General features: G+C 49.4%; 1 protein-coding gene and 2 long non-coding RNA genes across 3 annotated transcripts in view; 1 reads left to right on the forward strand and 2 right to left on the reverse strand.

The window, feature by feature from the left end:
• The first annotated feature begins 4,537 nt into the window (after positions 1–4,537).
• Positions 4,538–10,217, forward strand: LOC309515103. The gene is made up of 3 exons (XR_014212270.1): positions 4,538–4,579; positions 8,036–8,233; positions 9,738–10,217. It is a non-coding gene; the product is annotated as an uncharacterized lncRNA (long non-coding RNA).
• Positions 10,218–13,920: 3,703 nt separating this feature from the next.
• Positions 13,921–17,621, reverse strand: LOC309515073. Its single transcript, XR_014212232.1, has 2 exons — positions 17,090–17,621; positions 13,921–14,712 (listed from the first exon to the last, which is right to left on the reverse strand). It is a non-coding gene; the product is annotated as an uncharacterized lncRNA (long non-coding RNA).
• A 315-nt stretch (positions 17,622–17,936) lies between these two features.
• CCDC12 (coiled-coil domain containing 12) overlaps positions 17,937–19,997 on the reverse strand; it is a 34,465-nt gene continuing 32,404 nt past the window's right edge. The window contains exon 7 of the mRNA XM_082192668.1: positions 17,937–19,678. Coding sequence (XP_082048794.1) covers positions 19,599–19,678 — 80 coding nt within the window. The 3' untranslated portion in view covers positions 17,937–19,598. The remainder of the gene's footprint in view (positions 19,679–19,997) is intronic.

Genomic DNA, 19,997 nt, shown 5'->3' on the forward strand with positions numbered 1-19,997 from the left:
TCTGAATCTCAGAAGCCAGAACAGCAAGAGGGATCGCTGCGCAGTGAAAGCAGCAATCACTCTTGCTATTCTGGCTTCTGGGATAGCTGCGCAGCCTGCATTCGCCCCATAAGACGCACACACATTTCCCCTTACTTTTTAGGAGGGAAAAAGTGAGTCTTATAGAGCAAAAAATACGGTACTTAACCCGAGGTACCACTGTAGTTGTTTATTTCCTTGACATCTGGTGGGAGGGCGTTCCACAGGGCGGGCGCCACCACCGAGAAGGCCCTCTGCCTGGTTCCCTGTAACCTCACTTCTCGCAGGGAGGTAAACACTAGAAGGCCCTCGGAGCTGGACCTCAGTGTCCGGGCTGAACGATGGGGGTGGAGACGCTCCTGCCTTCTAAATTTGATGGAGAAGCATATTAACTGCTTTCAGAAAACCAAAGAACTTTAATGTTGCCTTCTTGAAATGTCAGTCAGGCAGTGCTAAACAATAATAGCGGCAATAAATAATAATAGTATAATTGCAAGTACTTGGCAATCACGTTTAGTGATTTCTGTTCAGGTTTACACACATTGCGCTTGCCCAGCAAGACCAAATCATTATCTGGAATTGGCGAGACGAACTGTTTCAAAAGGACTGGAGCAAATTTATATTCTATATGAAAGAAAATGGTAAACATTTGAAAATGTTTGTAGGTTTGAACTGAAACGCTTTGTAATGTGAAAATAAGGAACTGGTTTATGTATAAGGAGGTAATGATTATAAAAGAGCAGAAGTTTTAAGGTAAAAAAATGGTTGTAGAAATGCGAGAATTTAGTAAAAGATGTTTGGAAGTCAGAAAGAAGGAGGGAAGGAAGTCGATGCTCTGTTTGAACAATGCTTTAAGTTATAGATCTGTGTAATGAGATGTAAATAAATATGGAAACTTAATAAAAATTATTTTTAAAAAAACAATAATAGCAGCAATCAATAATAATAATATGATTGCAAGTGCTTGGCCATCACGTTTAGTGATTTCTGTCTGTTCCGGTTTACACACGTTGTGCTTGCCCAGCAAGACCAAATCACGTTCCTTTCACCAAAATACCTTTTGTATTCCCAATCCGGGATAGAACTTTTTAGCACCTCTCGTTTTGGGAAGCTAAAAGCTGAAAAATTTGACATGACCTATGAGACGGCCGGGGATTCTTTAGCTGTGATTCTTGCATCGCGGGGAGTTGGGCTAGTTGCAGGGCCAGTCCACACATGAGGCAAGGCGAGGTAACTGCCTCAGGCAGCAGAATCCACAGTGGCAGAAGATACAGCCTTCAAGGAATTCATCACTTGGTGCAGGAGCCACCGGCAGTGGCGTAGCAAGGTGAGGTGGTACCCGGTGCAAAAAAATAAAAAAAAAATTGTCACACACCCCCATTGAAATTCCCCCTTCCTCCCTCCAACTCCCCCATCAAAGAAAGCCTTGCAGGCAGCTATCTGATGTATTTCCCGCCTTCTCCCCCCTCTCTCCCTCCATCAGATAGCTGCCTGCGCAGCTTTCTTTGAGAGGGGTGGAGGGAGGGAGGGGAAGAGGGCAGGATCTACACCGGATAGCTGCCTGCAGGGCGATCGGCCCGCATTGCAGGGGGTTGGACTAGATGACCCTCGGGTCCCTTCTGTTATGCACTGAAGTTCTCACCCTGGGCCAGCAGGGGGTACTGTAGATAGTTTTCACTCAGGTCCACATATGCAAATAAGGAATAAGGAGTGACGTTCAGTGATTGGATAGCTACAGAAAGTGGTTACTGTTGCATTGTAGTGGAGCTCTATATAAGCAGGCTGGCTGAACCCTTCAGTTCAGTTCAGTTCTGGCCTGTGAATAAACAAGAGCTGTCTGAAGAATTGCTGTGTCGTCTGATATGTTCTAGCTGGCATATGTGAACAAGCCACAGTTTCCTCAATCCAGATGTAATGTTTTATTTTTTTTATCATCATCATCCTCAAGCCTTTATTGGCATCACTTACAAACATCCAGAATAAATAGGCCAGTGCGATCTTGTCGCCATTTCAACAATACAGTATTTTTTAATTTAATTTTATTTTATCTATTTCATAGGATTGATATACTGCTTAGGGGTAAACCCCCAAAGCAGCTTACGAAATGAGCAAAAAAAAAATATTATAAAGTAAAAACCCAGCTGTTTAAAACATCCAGAGAAATAGTTGAAATCAATGATAAGCTGAAAACTGATTAAAACATAGGCTAGCCTTCTACATATCTTTGTGGGCTCGCCCGGGAATATAGTGTTTTTAACAGGTGCTTTTGATGCTTTTGAATTCTGGTGCTGGAGGAGACTCTTGAGAGTCCCATGGACTGCAAGAAGATCAAACCTCTCCATTCTGAAGGAAATCAGCCCTGAGTGCTCACTTGAAGGACAGATCTTGAAGCTGAGGCTCCAATCCTTTGGCCACCTCATGAGAAGAGAAGACTCCCTGGAAAAGACCCTGATGTTGGGAAAGATGGAGGGCACAAGGAGAAGGGGACGACAGAGGACGAGATGGTTGGACAGTGTTCTCGAAGCTACCAGCATGAGTTTGACCAAACTGCGGGAGGCAGTGGGAGACAGGAGTGCCTGGCGTGCTCTGGTCCAGGGGGTCACAAAGAGGCGGACATGACTAAACGACTAAACAGCAACAACAGGTGCAGAAAGAGAACAGTGAAGACACCTTTCTGATTTCAACAGGCAGGGAGTTCTGAGGTGTGGGTGCGGCCAAACAAAAAGATTCTTAGAAATGCGGAATGAACATTATGTGGCTCTTGCAACAGTGCCAGGAATCTTAGAGGAAATTCCCAGGTGAATCATCCAGCGATACAACTCCGCGAGGGAATTGCCCAACACCCTTGCTGGTTGCAGAGACCAGGAAGGATCGCAGGAGAATCGGAAGCTGCCTTAATATACAGAGTCAGTTATACTAATGTAAAAATCTCTATACAAAGCTTAAAAGATATGCATTAAACATTTGCCCCTTTTTTAAAAATTCATAGAATCATAGAGTTGGAAGAGACCACAAGGGCCATTGAGTCCAACCCCCTGCCAAGCAGGAAACACCATCAGAGCACTCCTGACATATGGTTGTCAAGCCTCTGCTTAAAGACCTCCAAAGTAGGAGACTCCACCACACTCCTTGGCAGCAAATTCCACTGTCAAACAGCTCTTACTGTCAGGAAGTTCTTCCTAATGTTTAGGTGGAATCTTCTTTCTTGTAGTTTGGATCCATTGCTCCGTGTCCGCTTCTCTGGAGCAGCAGAAAACAACCTTTCTCCCTCCTCTGTGTTCAAAGACCTTGGTTGGTTGGTTTTTTTGCAGGATTACAAGGAAACACAAATGAGAACTCTTTGGGTTTGCTCAGCCAACCAGCTACAAATCCACCTAACAGTTACCTTGTCCCTTCCAACTTGACTGGAGTCAGTGCTGGGTTACCTAAAAGGCAGGCTGACATGAGAGGAGTCTGCAGGATCAGGCCCATGGACCTGATCCTGGGCCTTTCTCCGTGTGTGGCAGAGCCTTCCGGGTCTGCAATGATTTCCTTTTCACCTGTGGAGTTGTACCACTCTATGATTCATTCACCTGGGAACTTCCTCCAGGATTCCTGGCACTGTGGAATTGACATTGTCCCAGGTGCCGCCTAATATTCATTCTGCATTTGTAAAGGATCAATATTTACCTTAGTGTAGCCACACCCAGACATTTCCTGCCGATTGACATCAGTCTGGCACCTTCACTAGATTCTTTTCAGCACCTCTTTAAAACATTTTTTTTGTGTCTGGACAGGCCTACCCTAGATACCTAGACAGAGGGCCTTCTCGGTAGTGGCACCCACCCTGTGGAACACCCTCCCTTCAGATGTGAAGGAAATAAGCAGTTATGCTATCTTTAAAAGACATCTGAAGGCAGCCCTGTTCAGGGAAGTTTTTAATATTTAATGCTGTACTGTTTTTAACATTTGATTGGGAGCTGCCCAGAGTGGCTGGGGAGTCTCAGACAGATGGGCGGGGTATAAATAAATTATTATTATTATTATTATTATTATTATTATTATTATTATTATTATTTAGAATATTTAGCTTACTGTTTATTTTAATCATTCCCCAAAGATTTTAAGCAGCTGCTTTTCACTGTTCTTATCGGAAATTTTGTAGTTTCGTTCTTTTCATAAACCACTTTGGATTTTTTATTTTTTTAAAATGACTACAATCTGGTGGTGTGTAATTTTTTTGGACTAAATAAATAAATGACATATCGATCGATGGAATTGCCAGCGGAGTTTGATCTCCGGTGATTCATTCGCACATGGCCAGTCGCCACAAGAGGGACATATTTGCCCAAATCTTTCAGCTTATTCAGCCATCTAATCTTTCCCGTTCTTAATCCTTTCAGTTTAGCGCCAGAGATGCGGAACTGAACCCGTTTGGTGGGCTGGATTATTATCTCCCCGCCCTCCCCCCAAGATGGGCAGGTGGGTGGGGCCACACACCTGCCAATCACCTGACATCACAATGCCACCAGGTCTCCCTGCACTGCAGATCAGCTGACGTTTGTGTCTGCCGGAGTACTGGGTGAGTCCCATGGGCCCAGCTGTGATCTTCCCTGCCCCACACGTGGCATCAGGGGCAGGGCAAGTTAGTGTGGCTTGGCCAAATGGCCTCAGGAGCCCAATGGACCTACAGTGGTGCCTCGCAAGACGAAAAGAATCCGTTCTGTGAGTCTCTTCGTCTAGCGGTTTTTTCGTCTTGCGAAGCAAGCCCATTGACGGATTAGCGGATTAGCGCTATTAGCGGCTTTTAGCGGCTTAGCGGCTTAGCGGATAAGCGGATAAGCAGTTTAGCGGCTTAGAAAAAGGGGGGAGGGGGGGAAATGCCAGGAACTCACAAGACATTTTCGTCTTGCGAAGCAAACCCATAGGAGATTCGTTTTGCGAAGCACCTCCAAAACAGAAAACTCTTTTGTCTAGCGAGTTTTCCGTCTTGCGAGGCATTCGTCTTGCGGGGCACCACTGTATTTAAGTTTATGGGGTGGAGGATCCCCATACAGAAAGGTGCCAGGGCCAAGCTCGGCTTGATGCTGTGACCCCCCTCTCCCAGAATCATAGAACTGTAGAGTTGGAAAGGACCTCAAGGCTCAGTTACTCCAACTTCCTGCAATTCAGGAATCCTTTGCTCCTGACTTGCCTTCTTTCTTCGGCGATCCCTCGTAGCCGAGTAAGATTGTCTTCCATAAACACGTTTTTAACAGTGAGTCCGTAAGTGACTGTGGAGGCCAGTTCTGGATCCACACGTCCTTCCACAGTGGGGACATTGGTTTCCAGGTGGGAGTTGATCACAGTGTGGATTTGCCAAGCGTGCCTTCCTCTTAGCACGTTTCTCCCTTGCGTCCTGAGTTCGAGTGTCTTCAAAGCCCATGACACCTTTGGTAAAGGCTGTTCTCCAACTGGAGCGCTCGCAGGCCAGTGTTTCCCAGTTGTCGGTGTTTATACTACCGTATTTTTTGCTCCATAACACTCACTTTTTTCCTCCAAGAAAGTAAGGGGAAATGTCTGTGCATGTTATGGAGCGAATGCCTACGGGTGGCGGGGGATCTGCTGCAGTCGTGAGCAGGGGATCCATGGTTCCCCTTCCTTCCCTCCTCCGTGGCTCGCTTTGCTTGCTTTGAAACAGCAAAGCGGGAGAAGAGCCGCTGAGTGGGGAGAAGAGAGGGACAGAGAGCCTGGTTACAAAGCACGGATCCACATGGATCCTCAGGATTTTAGCACTGGGTCACCCCAAATTCACCATCAGATCACATAGCATGTCCATGGCTACATCTTGCACCAAAAAAATCACACACCCACTGTTGCCTGGGGCCGCAGTGGTGCAAAAACGTGGTTACAAAGCATGGATCCACAAGGATCCTCAGGATTTTTGCATTGGGCTACCCGAAACTCACCGTCAGATCACATGTCTGTGGCCACAGCATGAACCACAAAAATCATACATCCACTGTTTCGTTTAGAATATTTTTTTTCTTGTTTTCGTCCTCTAAAAACTATGTGCGTGTTATGGTCAGGTGCGTGTTATAGAGCAAAAAATACGGTATATCTTTTAAGATTTGCCTTGAGAGAGTCTTTAAACCTCTTTTGTTGACCACCAGCATTACGCTTTCCATTTTTAAGTTCGGAATAGAGTACAGTGGTACCTCTGGTTACGTACTTAATTCGTTCCAGAGGTCCGTTCTTAACCTGAAACTGTTCTTAACCTGAAGCACCACTTTAGCTAATGGGGCCTCCCACTGCCGCCGTGCGATTTCTGTTCTCATCCTGAAGCAAAGTTCTTAACCCAAGGTACTATTTCTGGGTTAGTGGAGTGTGTAACCTGAAGCGTATGTAACCCGAGGTACCACTGTAGTTGCTTTGGAAGACGATAATCAGGCATCAGCACAGCATAGAACCTGTAATGGTCTTTGGAAGGAAACTGACCATTGGAAGAAGTCAGAAAGACCAAAAACGGAGCCTTTTTCTTAAAAAGTAAAAAAACACCAGCAAATTGTTGTTGTTGTTATTGAATTTATATACAGTGGTGCCTCGCAAGACGAAAAGAATCCGTTCTGTGATTCTCTTCGTCTAGTGGTTTTTTCGTCTTGCAAAGCAAGCACATTGACGGATTAGCGGATTAGCGCTTTTAGCGGCTTTTAGCGGCTTATCTGCTGATCGGATCAGCTGATAAGCGGCTTAGCGGCTTAGAAAAGGGGGGGAAGGGAAAAAACCCGCAGGAACTCGCAAGACATTGTCGTCTTGCGAAGCAAGCCCATAGGAAATTCGTTTTGCGAAGCACCTCCAAAACGGAAAACTCTTTCATCTAGCGAGTTTTCCGTCTTGCGAGGCATTCGTCTTGCGGGGCACCACTGTACCATATTTTTCGCTCTATTGGGCGCACTGGACCATAGGACGCACCAGACCATAGGAGGGGGAGAATGGGGGGGTTCTTGTTCTCCCCCTCAAAAACAAGGTACATTCAAGGTGCGTTCAAGAGCAGGCCTTGCTGCTACCCCCCGAGCTTGTGGGGCTGGCCCTGCGGAGGCTTTGCGCAGCCCCCCGTCTCGCTGTTTTGGCTTTGGGGACAGCAGGCTGCTATCCGCAAGCCTTGGGAGCCCGGCGGGAACTCCCGCTGGGCTCCGAGGGCTTGCGGAGAGCTGCCCGAAGCCCGGGGTGCACAACGCCACGCTCCCTGGGCTTCGGGCTGCAGGCAGCTGTCCGCAAGCTTGCAGAGCCCAGCGGGAGTTCCCGCCGGGCTCCGCAGGCTTGCGGATAGCTTCCTGAAGCCTGGTATGCGAGAGGGGTCAGTGCACACCGACCCCTCTCGCTCTCCAGGCTTCAGTGAAAGCCTGCATTCACTCCATAGGACGCACAAACTTTCCCCCTTCATTTTTGGAGGGGGAAAAGTGCGTCCTATAGAGTGAAAAATACGGTACCACCCTATACCTGGGGGTCTCAGGGCAGTTCACAGAGTAAAATCAAGATATAAAACCACAAAAGACCTAATAAGAATAAAAACAACAACCGAATAGCCCCCCTCCCCCCCAAAAAAAAACACATTTTAAAAGGGCATAGGGTGTAAGTTGGGTCAACCAAAGGCCTGGTTAAAAAGGAAGGTTTTTGCTTGGTGCCTAAAGATGTATAATGAAGCCACCAGGCAAACTTCCCTGGGGAGAGCATCCCACAGATGGGGAGCCACTGCAGAAAAGGCCCTGTTCTCGTGTTGCCACCTTCCGGACCTCTCGAGGAGGAGGCACACGAAGGAGGGCCTCAGAAGATGATCTCAGGGTCCGGGTAGGTTCATAAGGGGAGAGGTGTTGGGGTCCTGAGCCATTTAAGGCTTTATAGGTTGTGGGCTTTCTGTACTCCTCCCCAACCTAGTTGCTGCCTTTCTTCCCCTTTCCAGTTCCCCTAGGCAAAGGTGATGTTTCGGGGAACTTCCTTGGTCCTTAAACCCCTGTCCCTGGTTTTCATTCTCTCCCTGCAATTCCTCCTCCACCAACAGGAGCTTCTCCCCTCCCCAAATCCGGACGCGAAGAGTTGTGCGGTGCCTCGGAGCGCCTCGAGGGCGATGCGGTGCTTCTGGCTGCTGGCGTTAGTGGTGGGCTTGGTGCTGAGAGGGGCTGCCACCCCACCAGAAGACACAAATTCAAGAGGGGCAGGCGATGGAGGCCCCAAGGATGCAGCCAAGCAGGAGGCACAGGTGAGGGCACAGAGCAGATGAGCAGGCTCTCTGGGGCACCAAGTTGTTCGAAATAGAAACTTGGACCTGACTTTCTAGCTCATAGTCAGCCAGGGCCACTGTTTCACCTAGGTGAGATGTTTGTGTCCTGCCAGCGCCTCACTGAGCACCCATTTAGCTGTTGCACTCTGTACTAGAGGCAGCTTCTGAACCAAGCACGGGGCAGCCCCAAGTACAGCGCATTGCAGTAATCTTGTTGGCATCTGTCTGTCTTGAGGAGTCCTTCACTAGTACTCAGCCTCCTAAGGCACTTGCCAGGACACCAACACCTGCCCTGGGACCCCTTCCTTCCCCCCTCCACCTCTGGCTTGGCATCCTGAGCAGGCAGGTAAGCCATTCTAATTATTTCCCACAATGCCCGTGACTTAGCATCAGTGTGGCGCATTGCCGGAAACCGAAAGCGGGGCTAGGCTCAGCTTCTCGGTTCTGCCACTGCAACCAGAGAATCACATCCGGGGGCCACGAACAGAAGACAAATGGCCCTCCTTGACCCTCATTGGGAACTCGGAAATCCCACCCCTTGACTGACCACCTGGCCTCTTCCCATTCTCTTTTTCTCCATATTTTTATTAAATCTCCAAAAATATTCCAAAATCTCTCTCTCTCTCTCTCTCTCTCTCTCTCTCTCTCTCTCTGTTGTGTGTGTGTGTGTTATTGACTTCCCACCCCTCCTTTCCTACTTCCCACCCCTCCTTCCCTAATGTTTGTTTTTTTACTCCTTTTTGCTGTTTTACAACACGTTTTAATTTTCTAAACCCCACTGTCGTTAATTCTTTCAATAATCCACTGCTTATATTTCAATATAAGCGGGCACAGGGCCTTCTCAGTAGTGGCTCCCGCCCTGAGGAACACCCTCCCATAAGATGTCAAGGAAATAAACCACTATCTGACTTTTAGAAGACATCTGAAGGCAGCTCTGTTTTGGGAAGTTTTTTATTTTTGATGTTTTATTGTATTTTTAATATTCTGTTGGGACCCACCCAGAGTGGCTGCAGAATCCCAGCCAGATGGGCGGGATATAAGTAATAAATATTTATTATTATTATTATTATTATTATTATTATTATTATTATTATTATCTCCTGCCAGCGACTTCATGTATGAATGATAATTTGATAGATAATCCACCCGTGGTCTCCATTCTCCCTTAAACACTTTGCCATTACGTCCCCTTCGTTTTTGCAGTCCATCCCACCATTTCAGCATAGCCCATCAGTTTCCTAAGCCATTCCTCCTCAGTGGGTCCTTCCCCTTCCCGTGCATATCAAGTTCTAGCTCAACAATAGGCAAACTCGGCCCTCCAGCTTTTTTTGGGACTACAACTCCCATCATCCCTGTTAGCTAGGGATGATGGGAGTTGTAGTCCCAAAAAAAGCTGGAGGGCCGAGTTTGCCTATGCCTGTTCCAGCTGCGGTTGGCGGCCTCTTCGCCTTCTCACCGCCTCCCACGGATCTTTCCGCTGCAGGAAGCGAAGGTGATCCACGGCATGTGCTACGTGGCCAGATGCGTCAAAGGGCACTGGGACGTCAGGTGGAAGTCCGGGTGCAGGACCAGTTTGATCCATCCCCATCGCCTTCATCCGCCAAGAGGCGCTTGCAACCATCATGGCAGCTAGCAAGGCATCCTTTGTAGCCTCTCTTCTCTCCCCCAAACCAGCCTTCTAAGACGCGCACAAACCGGTCCGGGAAATGCGAACGAGAGCGGCCAATCTTGGCGCAAAGGCGCAGCAACATCAGAATGTTGCCTCTCCATCTATTGGAGAGGTTCACCACGACGCTACCTTTTGAAACTTGCCAAGCACACTTTGCACAGCTGCTGCCTCCCACAGAATCAGACCATCGGTCCACGAAGTTCAACGCTTTCTACACGGACGGGCCGTTTCTCAGAGGGCTGGAGGGGAGCCCAGCATCAAACCCACCCAGGATTGCGTTAAGCATCTTCCATCTTCCAATGCCCACCAGCTGTTTCCCCCAGCAGCAACAGAAGGAGCACGAGCGACGCTATTCCACATTTTTCGTTCATTTTTGCCTAGGTACTTCTGTTCTGTGTCTGCTTAGGTTTCGTTTAGACGTACGTGTGCCTTGTTACTTTTCTGCGTTAATAAAGCCTCCCCTGTAAGAGTGCTTGCTGCCTTTGGATCCTTAAAAGAACCAGGCAAAAAACAACACCTGGGCAGGGCAACCAGCAAATCCCTGCATTCCCAAAGATGCTAGCTTGGTTCAGTGGCGTAGCGTGGGGGGTGCCAGGGGTGCCGGCCGCACCGGGCGCAACATTTGGGGGGGCGCATTTGGCCGGCCCCCCTCGAGGAAGGGGAACCTCTCCAAGGCGCAGCGCGCCGTTGGTGGAGGAAAAGAGCCGCGCAGCAGCAAAGCCGGGAGGAGGAGGAGGTGGAGCGAGCCTGCTAATTGCTTGCTGGGAATTACCGTAATTTTCGCTCCAAAACACGCACTTTTTTGCTCCTAGAAAGGAAGGGAAAATGCCTGTGCGTGTTACAGAGCGAATGCACTCACTGGATCCATGGCTGCCGTCAGACAAGCAAAGCGGGAGCTGCTTGCAGGGCTTTGCATGGCTCTAGCTTTGCTTGCTTTACAGCCAGGAGGAGGGGGAGGAGCTGAGGAGGAGGGAGGGAAGGAGAGCCATGCCAGCAAAGCGGGCAGCAGCCGCTTACACGCGAGGAGGGACAGACGGGAGCCATAGCGAGCCGGAAAAAGCGCCGCGTAGCCAGCAACAGCTACTGCAGCCTCAGCTAGCAAAGGTCCGTGCGCTCTCTAAACGGAGCAATGAGGCTGCAGAGGGACGGCAGGGCACAGGAGGGCTCTGAGCCACGAGCGCAGTGAAAATCAGTAAAAAAGTTTTTTAAAAGGCTGCTGGGGACAGGAGGGCACGGGATGAGGGAGAGGGGGAAATTACAATTCTCCCAGCGTCTCAGCTGATCCGCTGAGCGGGACTTGGGTTGCAGGGGATTCACCATTAGCTGTGTAAAGCAGCAAAGAGGGAGAGAAGGAGGAAAGCGGGAGAGGAAAGGAGCTGCTTACACTGCTGTAAGTGGCTGCTGTCGGGTTGGCTCCTTTAAAGCAACAGTGCTCTTTCCCTCCCCCCTCCCCGCTCAGCTCTCCGAAAAGCTCCTTCTCCACCCACCCCACGCGAGCTCCTTTTCCCCTTAGATCCCTCTCCTGCATTATTAGCCACATCCTTCTCCACCCACCCCACGTGTGTTCCTTGTCCCATTAGACCCCTCTCCTGCATTATTAGCCACATCCTTCTCCACCCACCCCACGCGTGTTCCTTGTCCCCTTAGACCCCTCTCCTGCATTATTAGCCACATCCTTCTCCACCCACCCCACACGTGTTCCTTCTCCCTTTAATACTTTTCCTTCCCTCCCCACTTAAAATGTGGTTACAAAGCACGGATCCACATGGATCCTCAGGATTTTTGCACTGGGTCACCCCAAGTTCACCATCAGATCATATAGCATATGCATGGCTACAGCCTGCACCAAAACACACACACACACACACTGTTTCATGGGGCTGCAATGGCGCAAAAACGTGGTTACAAAGCATGGATCCAAATGGATCCTCAGGATTTTTGCATTGGGCTACCCCAAACTCACCGTCAGATCACGTCTGTGGCCACAGCATGAACCACAAAAATCATACATCCACTGTTTCGTTTAGAATATTTTTTTCTTGTTTTCCTCCTCTAAAAACTACGTGCGTGTTATGGTCAGGTGCGTGTTATAGAGCGAAAAATACGGTAAGCGAAAGGCTGCTCCGAAGCCTGGCGGCGGGAGGAGGTCTCTCCGCCCCACCGCCAGCCTTCGGAAGGCTCCTCCGAAGCCTGGCGGTGGGGTGGAGAGACCTCCTCCCGCCGCCAGCCTTCGTAAGGCTGCTCCGAAGGCTGGCGGTGGGGCAGAGAGACCTCCTCCCGCCGCCAGGCTTCTCTCCGCCCCACTGCCAGCCTTCGGAAGGCTGCTCCGAAGCCTGGCGGTGGGGCGAAGAGACCTTCTCCCCGCGCCAGCCTTCGGATGGCTGTCCTGAAGACTTGTGGTGGGAGCAGTGGCATAGCGTGGGGGTGCAGGGGGGGCCGGCCGCACCTGGCGCAACATCTGGGGGGCGGCGGAAGAGACTCGAGTGCTAAAATCCACGGGTTAGGGGGCGCAAATTACTTGCCTTGCCCCGGGTGCTGAGAACCCACGCTACGCCACTGGCTTGGTTCAGCCTTCCTACTGAAGGGGGATTTCTGTTGGGGTCATTATCTGGGAGGCCAGTGCCACAAGAATGTGGACCAAAACAGGTGAGAAACAGCTTAGCAGGAACTGAGTCACTGAAACAACTCCAGGTAAGGCGCGAGGAGGGCTCCTCACGTACAGTAAGAAAATAGGATTGAGTAAGGGTTTTCAAGGGATGCAGGTGGCGCTGTGGGTTAAACCACAGAGCCTAGGACTTGCCGATCAGAAGGTTGGCAGTTCGAATCCCCGCAACAGGCTGAGCTCCCGTTGCTCGGTCCCTGCTCCTGCCAACCTAGCAGTTCAAAAACACGTCAGAGTGCAAGTAGATAAATAGGTACCGCTCTGGTGGGAGGGTAAACGGCGTTTCCGTGCACTGCTCTGGTTCACCAGAAGCGGCTTAGTCATGCTGGCCACATGACCTGGAAGCTGTACGCCGGCTCCCTCGGCCAATAAAGTGAGATGAGCGCCGCAAGCCCAGAGTCAGCCAAGAATGGACCTAATGGTCAGGGGTCCCTTTACCTTTAAGGGTTTTCAAGGGCTGTGGCTGCATGAGAGATAGCGTCAAGTACAGGAGTTCCACTTTCTCTTCTGGTGGCTCACCGATAAGAATTAACAAGCATCTGGTAGATTTATAGTCCTTTTATTGCATTATGTTACAAGCACAAACAGGCACCCTGGAGATCAGTTGCCTACTCTGACTCCTGCCCACTTCAGCAGCAAGAAGCGTGCCAATGACAAGTCTCTCCCCCCCCATGTCTCCTTTGTTCTCTGACACGCTCGAACCTCCGAGTTTGTGGGGAGGGAGGGGGTCCCCCCTACTCTCAATTGATGTATCGCCCAGCTGCTCCCTCCCTTCTGGTTGCTTAGCTACTATCTCGTAGCTGGGTAGCTCCTCCCTCAACTGTGCAGCTTCTGTCTCTCTGCTTCTGGATAAGCTAGAAGCGGGGCTTGGAGACCCCAGCCTATGGAATTGTATCAATCCTTCTGTTAACAGTGTTTTATCATGGCGCGGCAGTTCGTCTTCCTATTGATCAGTGGCGCATGCATTTTAACATCCCGTGACAGGCGGCACACCCCACCTCCGCCCTGTGCGCCACAATTTAATTCTGCAGTTCAGCAATGCAGAAGAGACGGCTTTCACCACTCACCGGTTATTGCTTCATGACACAGAGGGAATCGGGCCAAGCGAGTTGTTCCATCATCCGTGCAATTAGCAAAAAAAATCTTTTCTAATTAGGGCAATGAGGGGGAGGATTTACCCAGGTTGAGAGTTCTGCAAGGGCAAAGGGATTTTATACACACACACACACACACACACACACACACACACACACACACACACCACCTTTCTGCCAGGTCCTGATCCAGATTAGTGGATCTAATCCGGTGCATTGACACAAGGTAACACACAAGTAATGCCTTGCCAGTAATAGTGTTTATTGCTATAAAATTAGAAGCTCCATATAACAAGACAATGAAACACAGAATTGTAGAGTCGGAAAGGGACCCCGAGGGTCATCTAGTCTGACCCCCTTCAATGCAGGAATCTCAGCAAAAGCATCCATGACAGACAGGCATCCAAAAAACCTTAGAAACCTCCAAGGAAGGAGAGTCCGCAAGATGGCTATCACTGACTGTGAAATCGTCTAGAAAGAGAGAATATTCCTTCGCTGCCCTTCTCCGGCGGTGGCTGAAGTCAGGAAAGGGATCGAAGCATCTAAAAAGGCCTGTCTGGTCTAGCATCCTCTCCCCACTGTGGCCACTCTGGCGCTCATTTTTGGAAGTTCTCCAGCAGGATCAAAGCGTGACAGCGACACTCCTCGTTTGCGATTCTCAGAAACTGATGTTGAGAGGCAATCTGCCTCCGACACGGGTGTGTGTGTGTGTGTGTGTGTAACGTAGCCTTAGTCAACATAGCCTTAACTACCAGGAGCAAGTTACAGAAATTCAGGCATGTGGATCCAGTGTGGGTGTGAAAAAGCTTAAGGAGCTACAGAGCTAAGGGTCCACGGGAAACAGTCAGTGGGGGGAGGCGGAGAGGGTGGGGACCGGCTGACTTCTGTTCCCAGGTGTTGCGGTTCTATTGCAATGTACGGTGTTTGTCACATTGCGGAGCGGGCCAAACATCCCAGGCCTTGGGGTCGGGGGCTCTTCCTTCCTACTTTCCCGTATCCACTTTTTCCACCAGGCTTTAGCGACCCGTGCACCCTGATAGACAAAAGATGCCAAGAATTAAGAGGGAAGGTAAGAGGCAGAATGGGTTCCCTCCGCCAGGTTCTCCCAGGAAACCCATAGTTGGAATCAGAATTCCGTACAGTGAATTTAATAATAATAATAAATAATAATACAGCCATACCTCGGGTTGCGAACGCTGCAGGTTGGGCATTTTTGGGTTACAGACCACGCCAAACCCGGAAGTACCAGAACGGGTTACTTCCGGGTTTTGACGCTCGTGCATTTGCAGAAACACAAAATGGCATCACGCACGTGCGCAGGCGTGGCACTATGGGTCGTGAACGTGCCTCCCGCACAGATCACATTCGCAACCCCGAGGTATGACTGTAATAAATTTTTATTTATACCCTGCCCCCCCTGGCCAGGGCCGGGCTCAGGGCGGCTAACACCGAATATAAAGTACAATAAAACGTAATAGAAAAAAAGGAAAAAGAAACAGTTAACTAAAATACAGTTTAAAATGCAGCCTCATTTTAGTAGTAGCCCATAAATCAAGACCATAAAGGGAAGAAACCTCAGATGTTCATCACAGCCAGCGATCCGTGCTGGTCCTTACTTGGGCCAGCAAAAAAGCCAAGGGGAAATTTATATACCAACTCAACTTGCCGTGTTTGGAGGAGGAGGAATGCTGCCTAGGATCCCAAGAACACCATCCCCACCGTCAAACATGGAGGGGGACAAAAGTCCTCCTGAGATGTGTGCAAACCTGATGGCCACCTACAAGAAACGTCTGACCTCTGTAATTGCCAACAAGGGTTTTGCCACCAAGTACTAAGTCATCTTTTGCAAAGGGATTGAATACTTATTCCACTCATTATAATGCACATCAATCTCTGCCTTTAAGTCTTCTGGGTTTCGGGTGGGGGGGGTTCCTGTTGTTATTCTCTGTCTCTCACAGCTATAATAAACCTACTATTAAAATTACGGGCCGGTCATTTCTTTGTCAGAGGGCAGACGGGCAAATTTAGCAGGGGATCAAAAGCTTTCCCCCCTCGCTGTACCATGCCCGCAACCATAATGCCACAAATAACAGAACCCTATTCCTGGACCACAATGGCACTTTGGAAACCAACCCACAGATTTTCATCATGGAAAGATGTCTACCATCTGCTCTAATTCTTCTTTTTTCAGCCTTTTGCTGTGTTGAACAGCAAAGCCTGATCGGTAAAAATATTGCTACATGTCATGCCGAACCCTGAGTGGTCCAAGATGCCGCCATCTCCCTTGGAGAGATCATAATAATAATAATAATAATTATTATTATTATTATTATTATTATTATTATTTATTATTTCTACCCCGCCCATCTGGCTGGGTTTCCCCAGCCACTCTGGGCGGCTTCCAACAAAGATTAAAAATACATCAAAATATCACACATTAAAAACTTCCCTAGCAGGGCTGCCTTCAGATGTCTTCGAAAAGTCTGGTACAGTAGTTGTTTTTCTCTTTGACATCTGGTGGGAGGGCGTTCCACAGGGCAGGCGCCACCACCGAGAAGGCCCTCTGCCTGCTTCCCTGTAACTTGGCTTCTCGCAGGGAGGGAACCGCCAGAAGGCCCTCGGCGCTGGACTTCAGCGTCCGGGCAGAATGATGGGGGTGGAGGTAAAAAGGTAAGAGGCTGCTGGATCAGTCCAATGGCCCGTCTAGTCCAGCTTCCTGTTCTCACAATGGCCACCCAGATGCCTGTGGGAAGCCAAAAACCTGGAGTACTGTGTCCAGTTCTGGGCACCACAGTTCAAGAAGGACACTGACAAACTGGAACGTGTCCAGAGGAGGGCAACCAAAATGGTCAAAGGCCTGGAAACGATGCCTTATGAGGAACGGCTAAGGGAGCTGGGCATGTTTAGCCTGGAGAAGAGGAGGTTAAGGGGTGATATGATAGCCATGTTCAAATATAGAAAAGGATGTCACATAGAGGAGGGAGAAAGGTTGTTTTCTGCTGCTCCAGAGAAGCGGACACGGAGCAATGGATCCAAAGTACAAGAAAGAAGATTCCACCTAAACATGAGGAAGAACTTCCTGACAGTAAGAGCTGTTCGACAGTGGAATTTGCTGCCAAGGAGTGTGGTGGAGTCTCCTCCTTTGGAGGTCTTTAAGCAGAGGCTTGACAACCATATGTCAGGAGTGCTCTGATGGTGTTTCCTGCTTGGCAGGGGGTTGGACTCAATGGCCCTTGTGGTCTCTTCCAACTCTATGATTCTATAACCCTCCTTCGGTCTGCAGCAACTGGGATTCAGAAACGTTTTGCTTCCGACTGTGGAGGCAGAGCCGAGTCGTCATGGCTAGCAACCACCAATACCCGAGATCTTAACCCTGAAGTCTCTCCTTCAGATACATTGCCAAGACTTACCTGCCGGCGCTCAAGGTGGGCTTCTTCCTTCTCAGGTGCATCTTCCGAAATTGGTCCTTCTTCTGTGGCCGGCACTTCAGCCTCAGAGATGGCAGCCACCACCAGGGTGACGCTGACAATCAGGAAAAGCAACCACGGACCTCGCATCATTCCTGGGATGTGTGCTTCGGTGGCTGAGCGTCTTGTCTTCTGAGAACAAGGCAGGTCCTGAGCGCTTTTTAAGGCACTGCTCTGGACTTCCCGCAGGAAATTCCTTCTTCGGGGAGACGAGCAGGAAACGGGCTTTGCATGCAACCTGTCGAAATCTACATTTCCCGGAGTTTACCCAACCAGGTTGCCTCACCAGCTAACAGCAGCCACTTCCTGGCCCACCCCATTTTGCAACCTGTGTGTTTTGCTCAAGCCTTTGTTCAGTTTAGTTGCGGTTACACCCAAACTTTCCCCCAAGAAACTACATGGCTTTCCCTCTGCCAACTTTTTCCTCCCTGCAAAGTAGGTTAAGGTAAAGGACCATTAGGTCCAGTCGTGGCCGACTCTGGGGTTGCGGCGCTCATCTCGCTTTATTGGCGAGCAGGGACCGAGTAACGGGAGCTCACCCTGTCGCAGGGATTCGAACCGCTGACCTCCTGATCGGCAGGTCCTAGGCTCTGTGGTTTAACCCACAGCGCCACCCGCGTCCCCTGCAAAGTAGGTTAGGCTGGGAAAAATATAATCCAGCTTCCCAGAGCTATTCTCCTCTCCAGAAAAATTCCATGCATGAAATACTGTGTCAGAAGGTGCGTCTCCCAGTTGGGTTTTTAATTTAATCACCCAGGAACATCAAAGAAAATACAAGGCACTGTGGATGATCTTTAGAACATTTTATTATTATTTTAAAAAACCTCTGCACAACTGGAGGCGAATCAATTAAAGAACAGGAAGATGGCCACAAGGAGTGGCATCGACTTTTCAAAGTTAGGAGCAGACGGGCGGATCTGAAAACATGTCGGAATGAAATATTAACATCCCAGGCTGCAATGCAAGAGAGCTTGTTATTTTAGCAACCCACAAAGAAGTGGCCTGGCGACAAAACTGTTCCAGGAGACGCCCGCTTGCTTGCCCCGCGTCGGATGTGCTCAGAACTGGTTAGTCCGTGGCTTTGCAGACTTATGCTAAAGTGGGACTGCCACTCAGGTGATGTTTTGCAAGCAGATAGCAGCAAGAAGAACTTATCTATAGGGGTTAGAGATCTGGGGTACAGAAGGACAGGGCCTTTCCAACCACAACCACAACCATTTACAGAACTGTGGGTCTTGGCCACGAGAGGCAGCCAAGGGCCTGGTTCCCTCTGAAAAAAACCTGACACACTCCCCGATCACAGCCAATAATTCTCGCAAGGGCGGACTCCTGGGTTGGATTTTCAAAGCGATCTTGCTCTTTTGCCAAGCCTCAAATTCTCCACCCGACATCTCGTGCCACAAACTGCAAGGGTCTTCGCTTAGGCTGCGGCAAGCACAGGACTGGAGGGAGGAGGGGGCCCTGTGTCAGCCAAGAGCACGAGGGTCTCGTCTTTCTTTCGCATAGCTGTCAACGTTTCCCTTTTCTTAAGGGAATTTCCCTTATTCCAAATAGGATTCCTCGCAAGAAAAGGGAAAAGTTGACAGCTATGTTCTTTCGCAAGGTCGAGGCGTGGCATTACTGGTAGGGAACTGCCTTCGAGAGAAGATTATGGGCAAATGCGCCGGGGACTTCCTATGGAAACTTTGCAAAGAGCTTTCTGCTGAATTTCTGGGTGTCTCCTGCAGCGCCACACTTCACAGCTGCTGGGCTGGGGATTTTGAAGCATCCTTTGAAACACATGGAAAATCTGTGCTAAATCTAACTACAGGCCCCTCAGCAGTTGCCAGAGGCGAGCCTGTTGGCAGAATCCAGGGTCCTTGCCCTGAGACCAACTCCCTTTGATATGTGGATAAGCCACATTCAAGTCAGCTTCCTGCCCAACGTGACTTTCTAGGGGCACTTCAAGGAAGTCTGCGAAGCATACTGGAATTTGCCTGCAAGAGACAGAGGACTCTCTAAACACCTGTGTGCTTTTGCATTATGAAAATCAATAAGGGAGAATTTCCTATTTCATTTAAAATGCAGCATTTTATGTTATGATGTTTTTTTGGGATGGGTGAGGTTTTCCCTGGGTCCTCTTCAGATATGTCTGTTGTACTGCAGGTATCCACAGGGACACAGTTCTGTAAGCGATTGTGACCCACTTCTGCAGGCTCCTACTTTTGGCCATCTTCCTGGTTCTCCCTTGCATGAGAAAAGTCCTCTGCCCCACTCGTTTGCTTGCCAGCAACACCCCCAAGCAAAAGCCTGCCTGGAGAAGACGTAAACACCAGGCATGCCCTTGCATTCTGCCGATTTGTGTCAAGCGTGTTTTGTCCCCTCGTTCCACAGCCCTGCATCCAGCACGGAGTCAGAGAAGCTTCGCACAAGGGCCACCGAGGGCAAAGGAGAGCCTGCCGGATGGGCCGCCTCAGTCCGAATCGCTTCCCTCCTGCTTTGCTGAGTCAACCGCTGACGCCAGATCTTCCTCCTGGCCTCTTAGCCTCTCTCCTGTGAGGGAAACAGAAACACCACTCAGCAACTGTTGCCTGTCTGAAGCGAGCCCACAGTAAACCACACCACGTAGTAGTAGTAGTAGTAGTAATAATAATAATAATAATAATAATAATTTATTATTTGTACCCCGCCCATCTGGCTGGGTTTCCCCAGCCACTCTGGGCGGCTTCCAACAAAGTTTAAAAATACATTAAAATGTCACACATTAAAAACTTCCCTGAACAGGGCTGCCTTCAGATGTCTTCTAAATGTCAGGTAGTTGTTTATCTCTTTGACATCTGATGGGAGGGCGTTCCACAGGGCGGGTGCCACC

This window comes from Podarcis vaucheri, assembly GCF_965113315.1.
Source record: "Podarcis vaucheri genome assembly, chromosome: 12".
In the NCBI taxonomy this organism is placed as follows: domain Eukaryota; kingdom Metazoa; phylum Chordata; class Lepidosauria; order Squamata; family Lacertidae; genus Podarcis; species Podarcis vaucheri.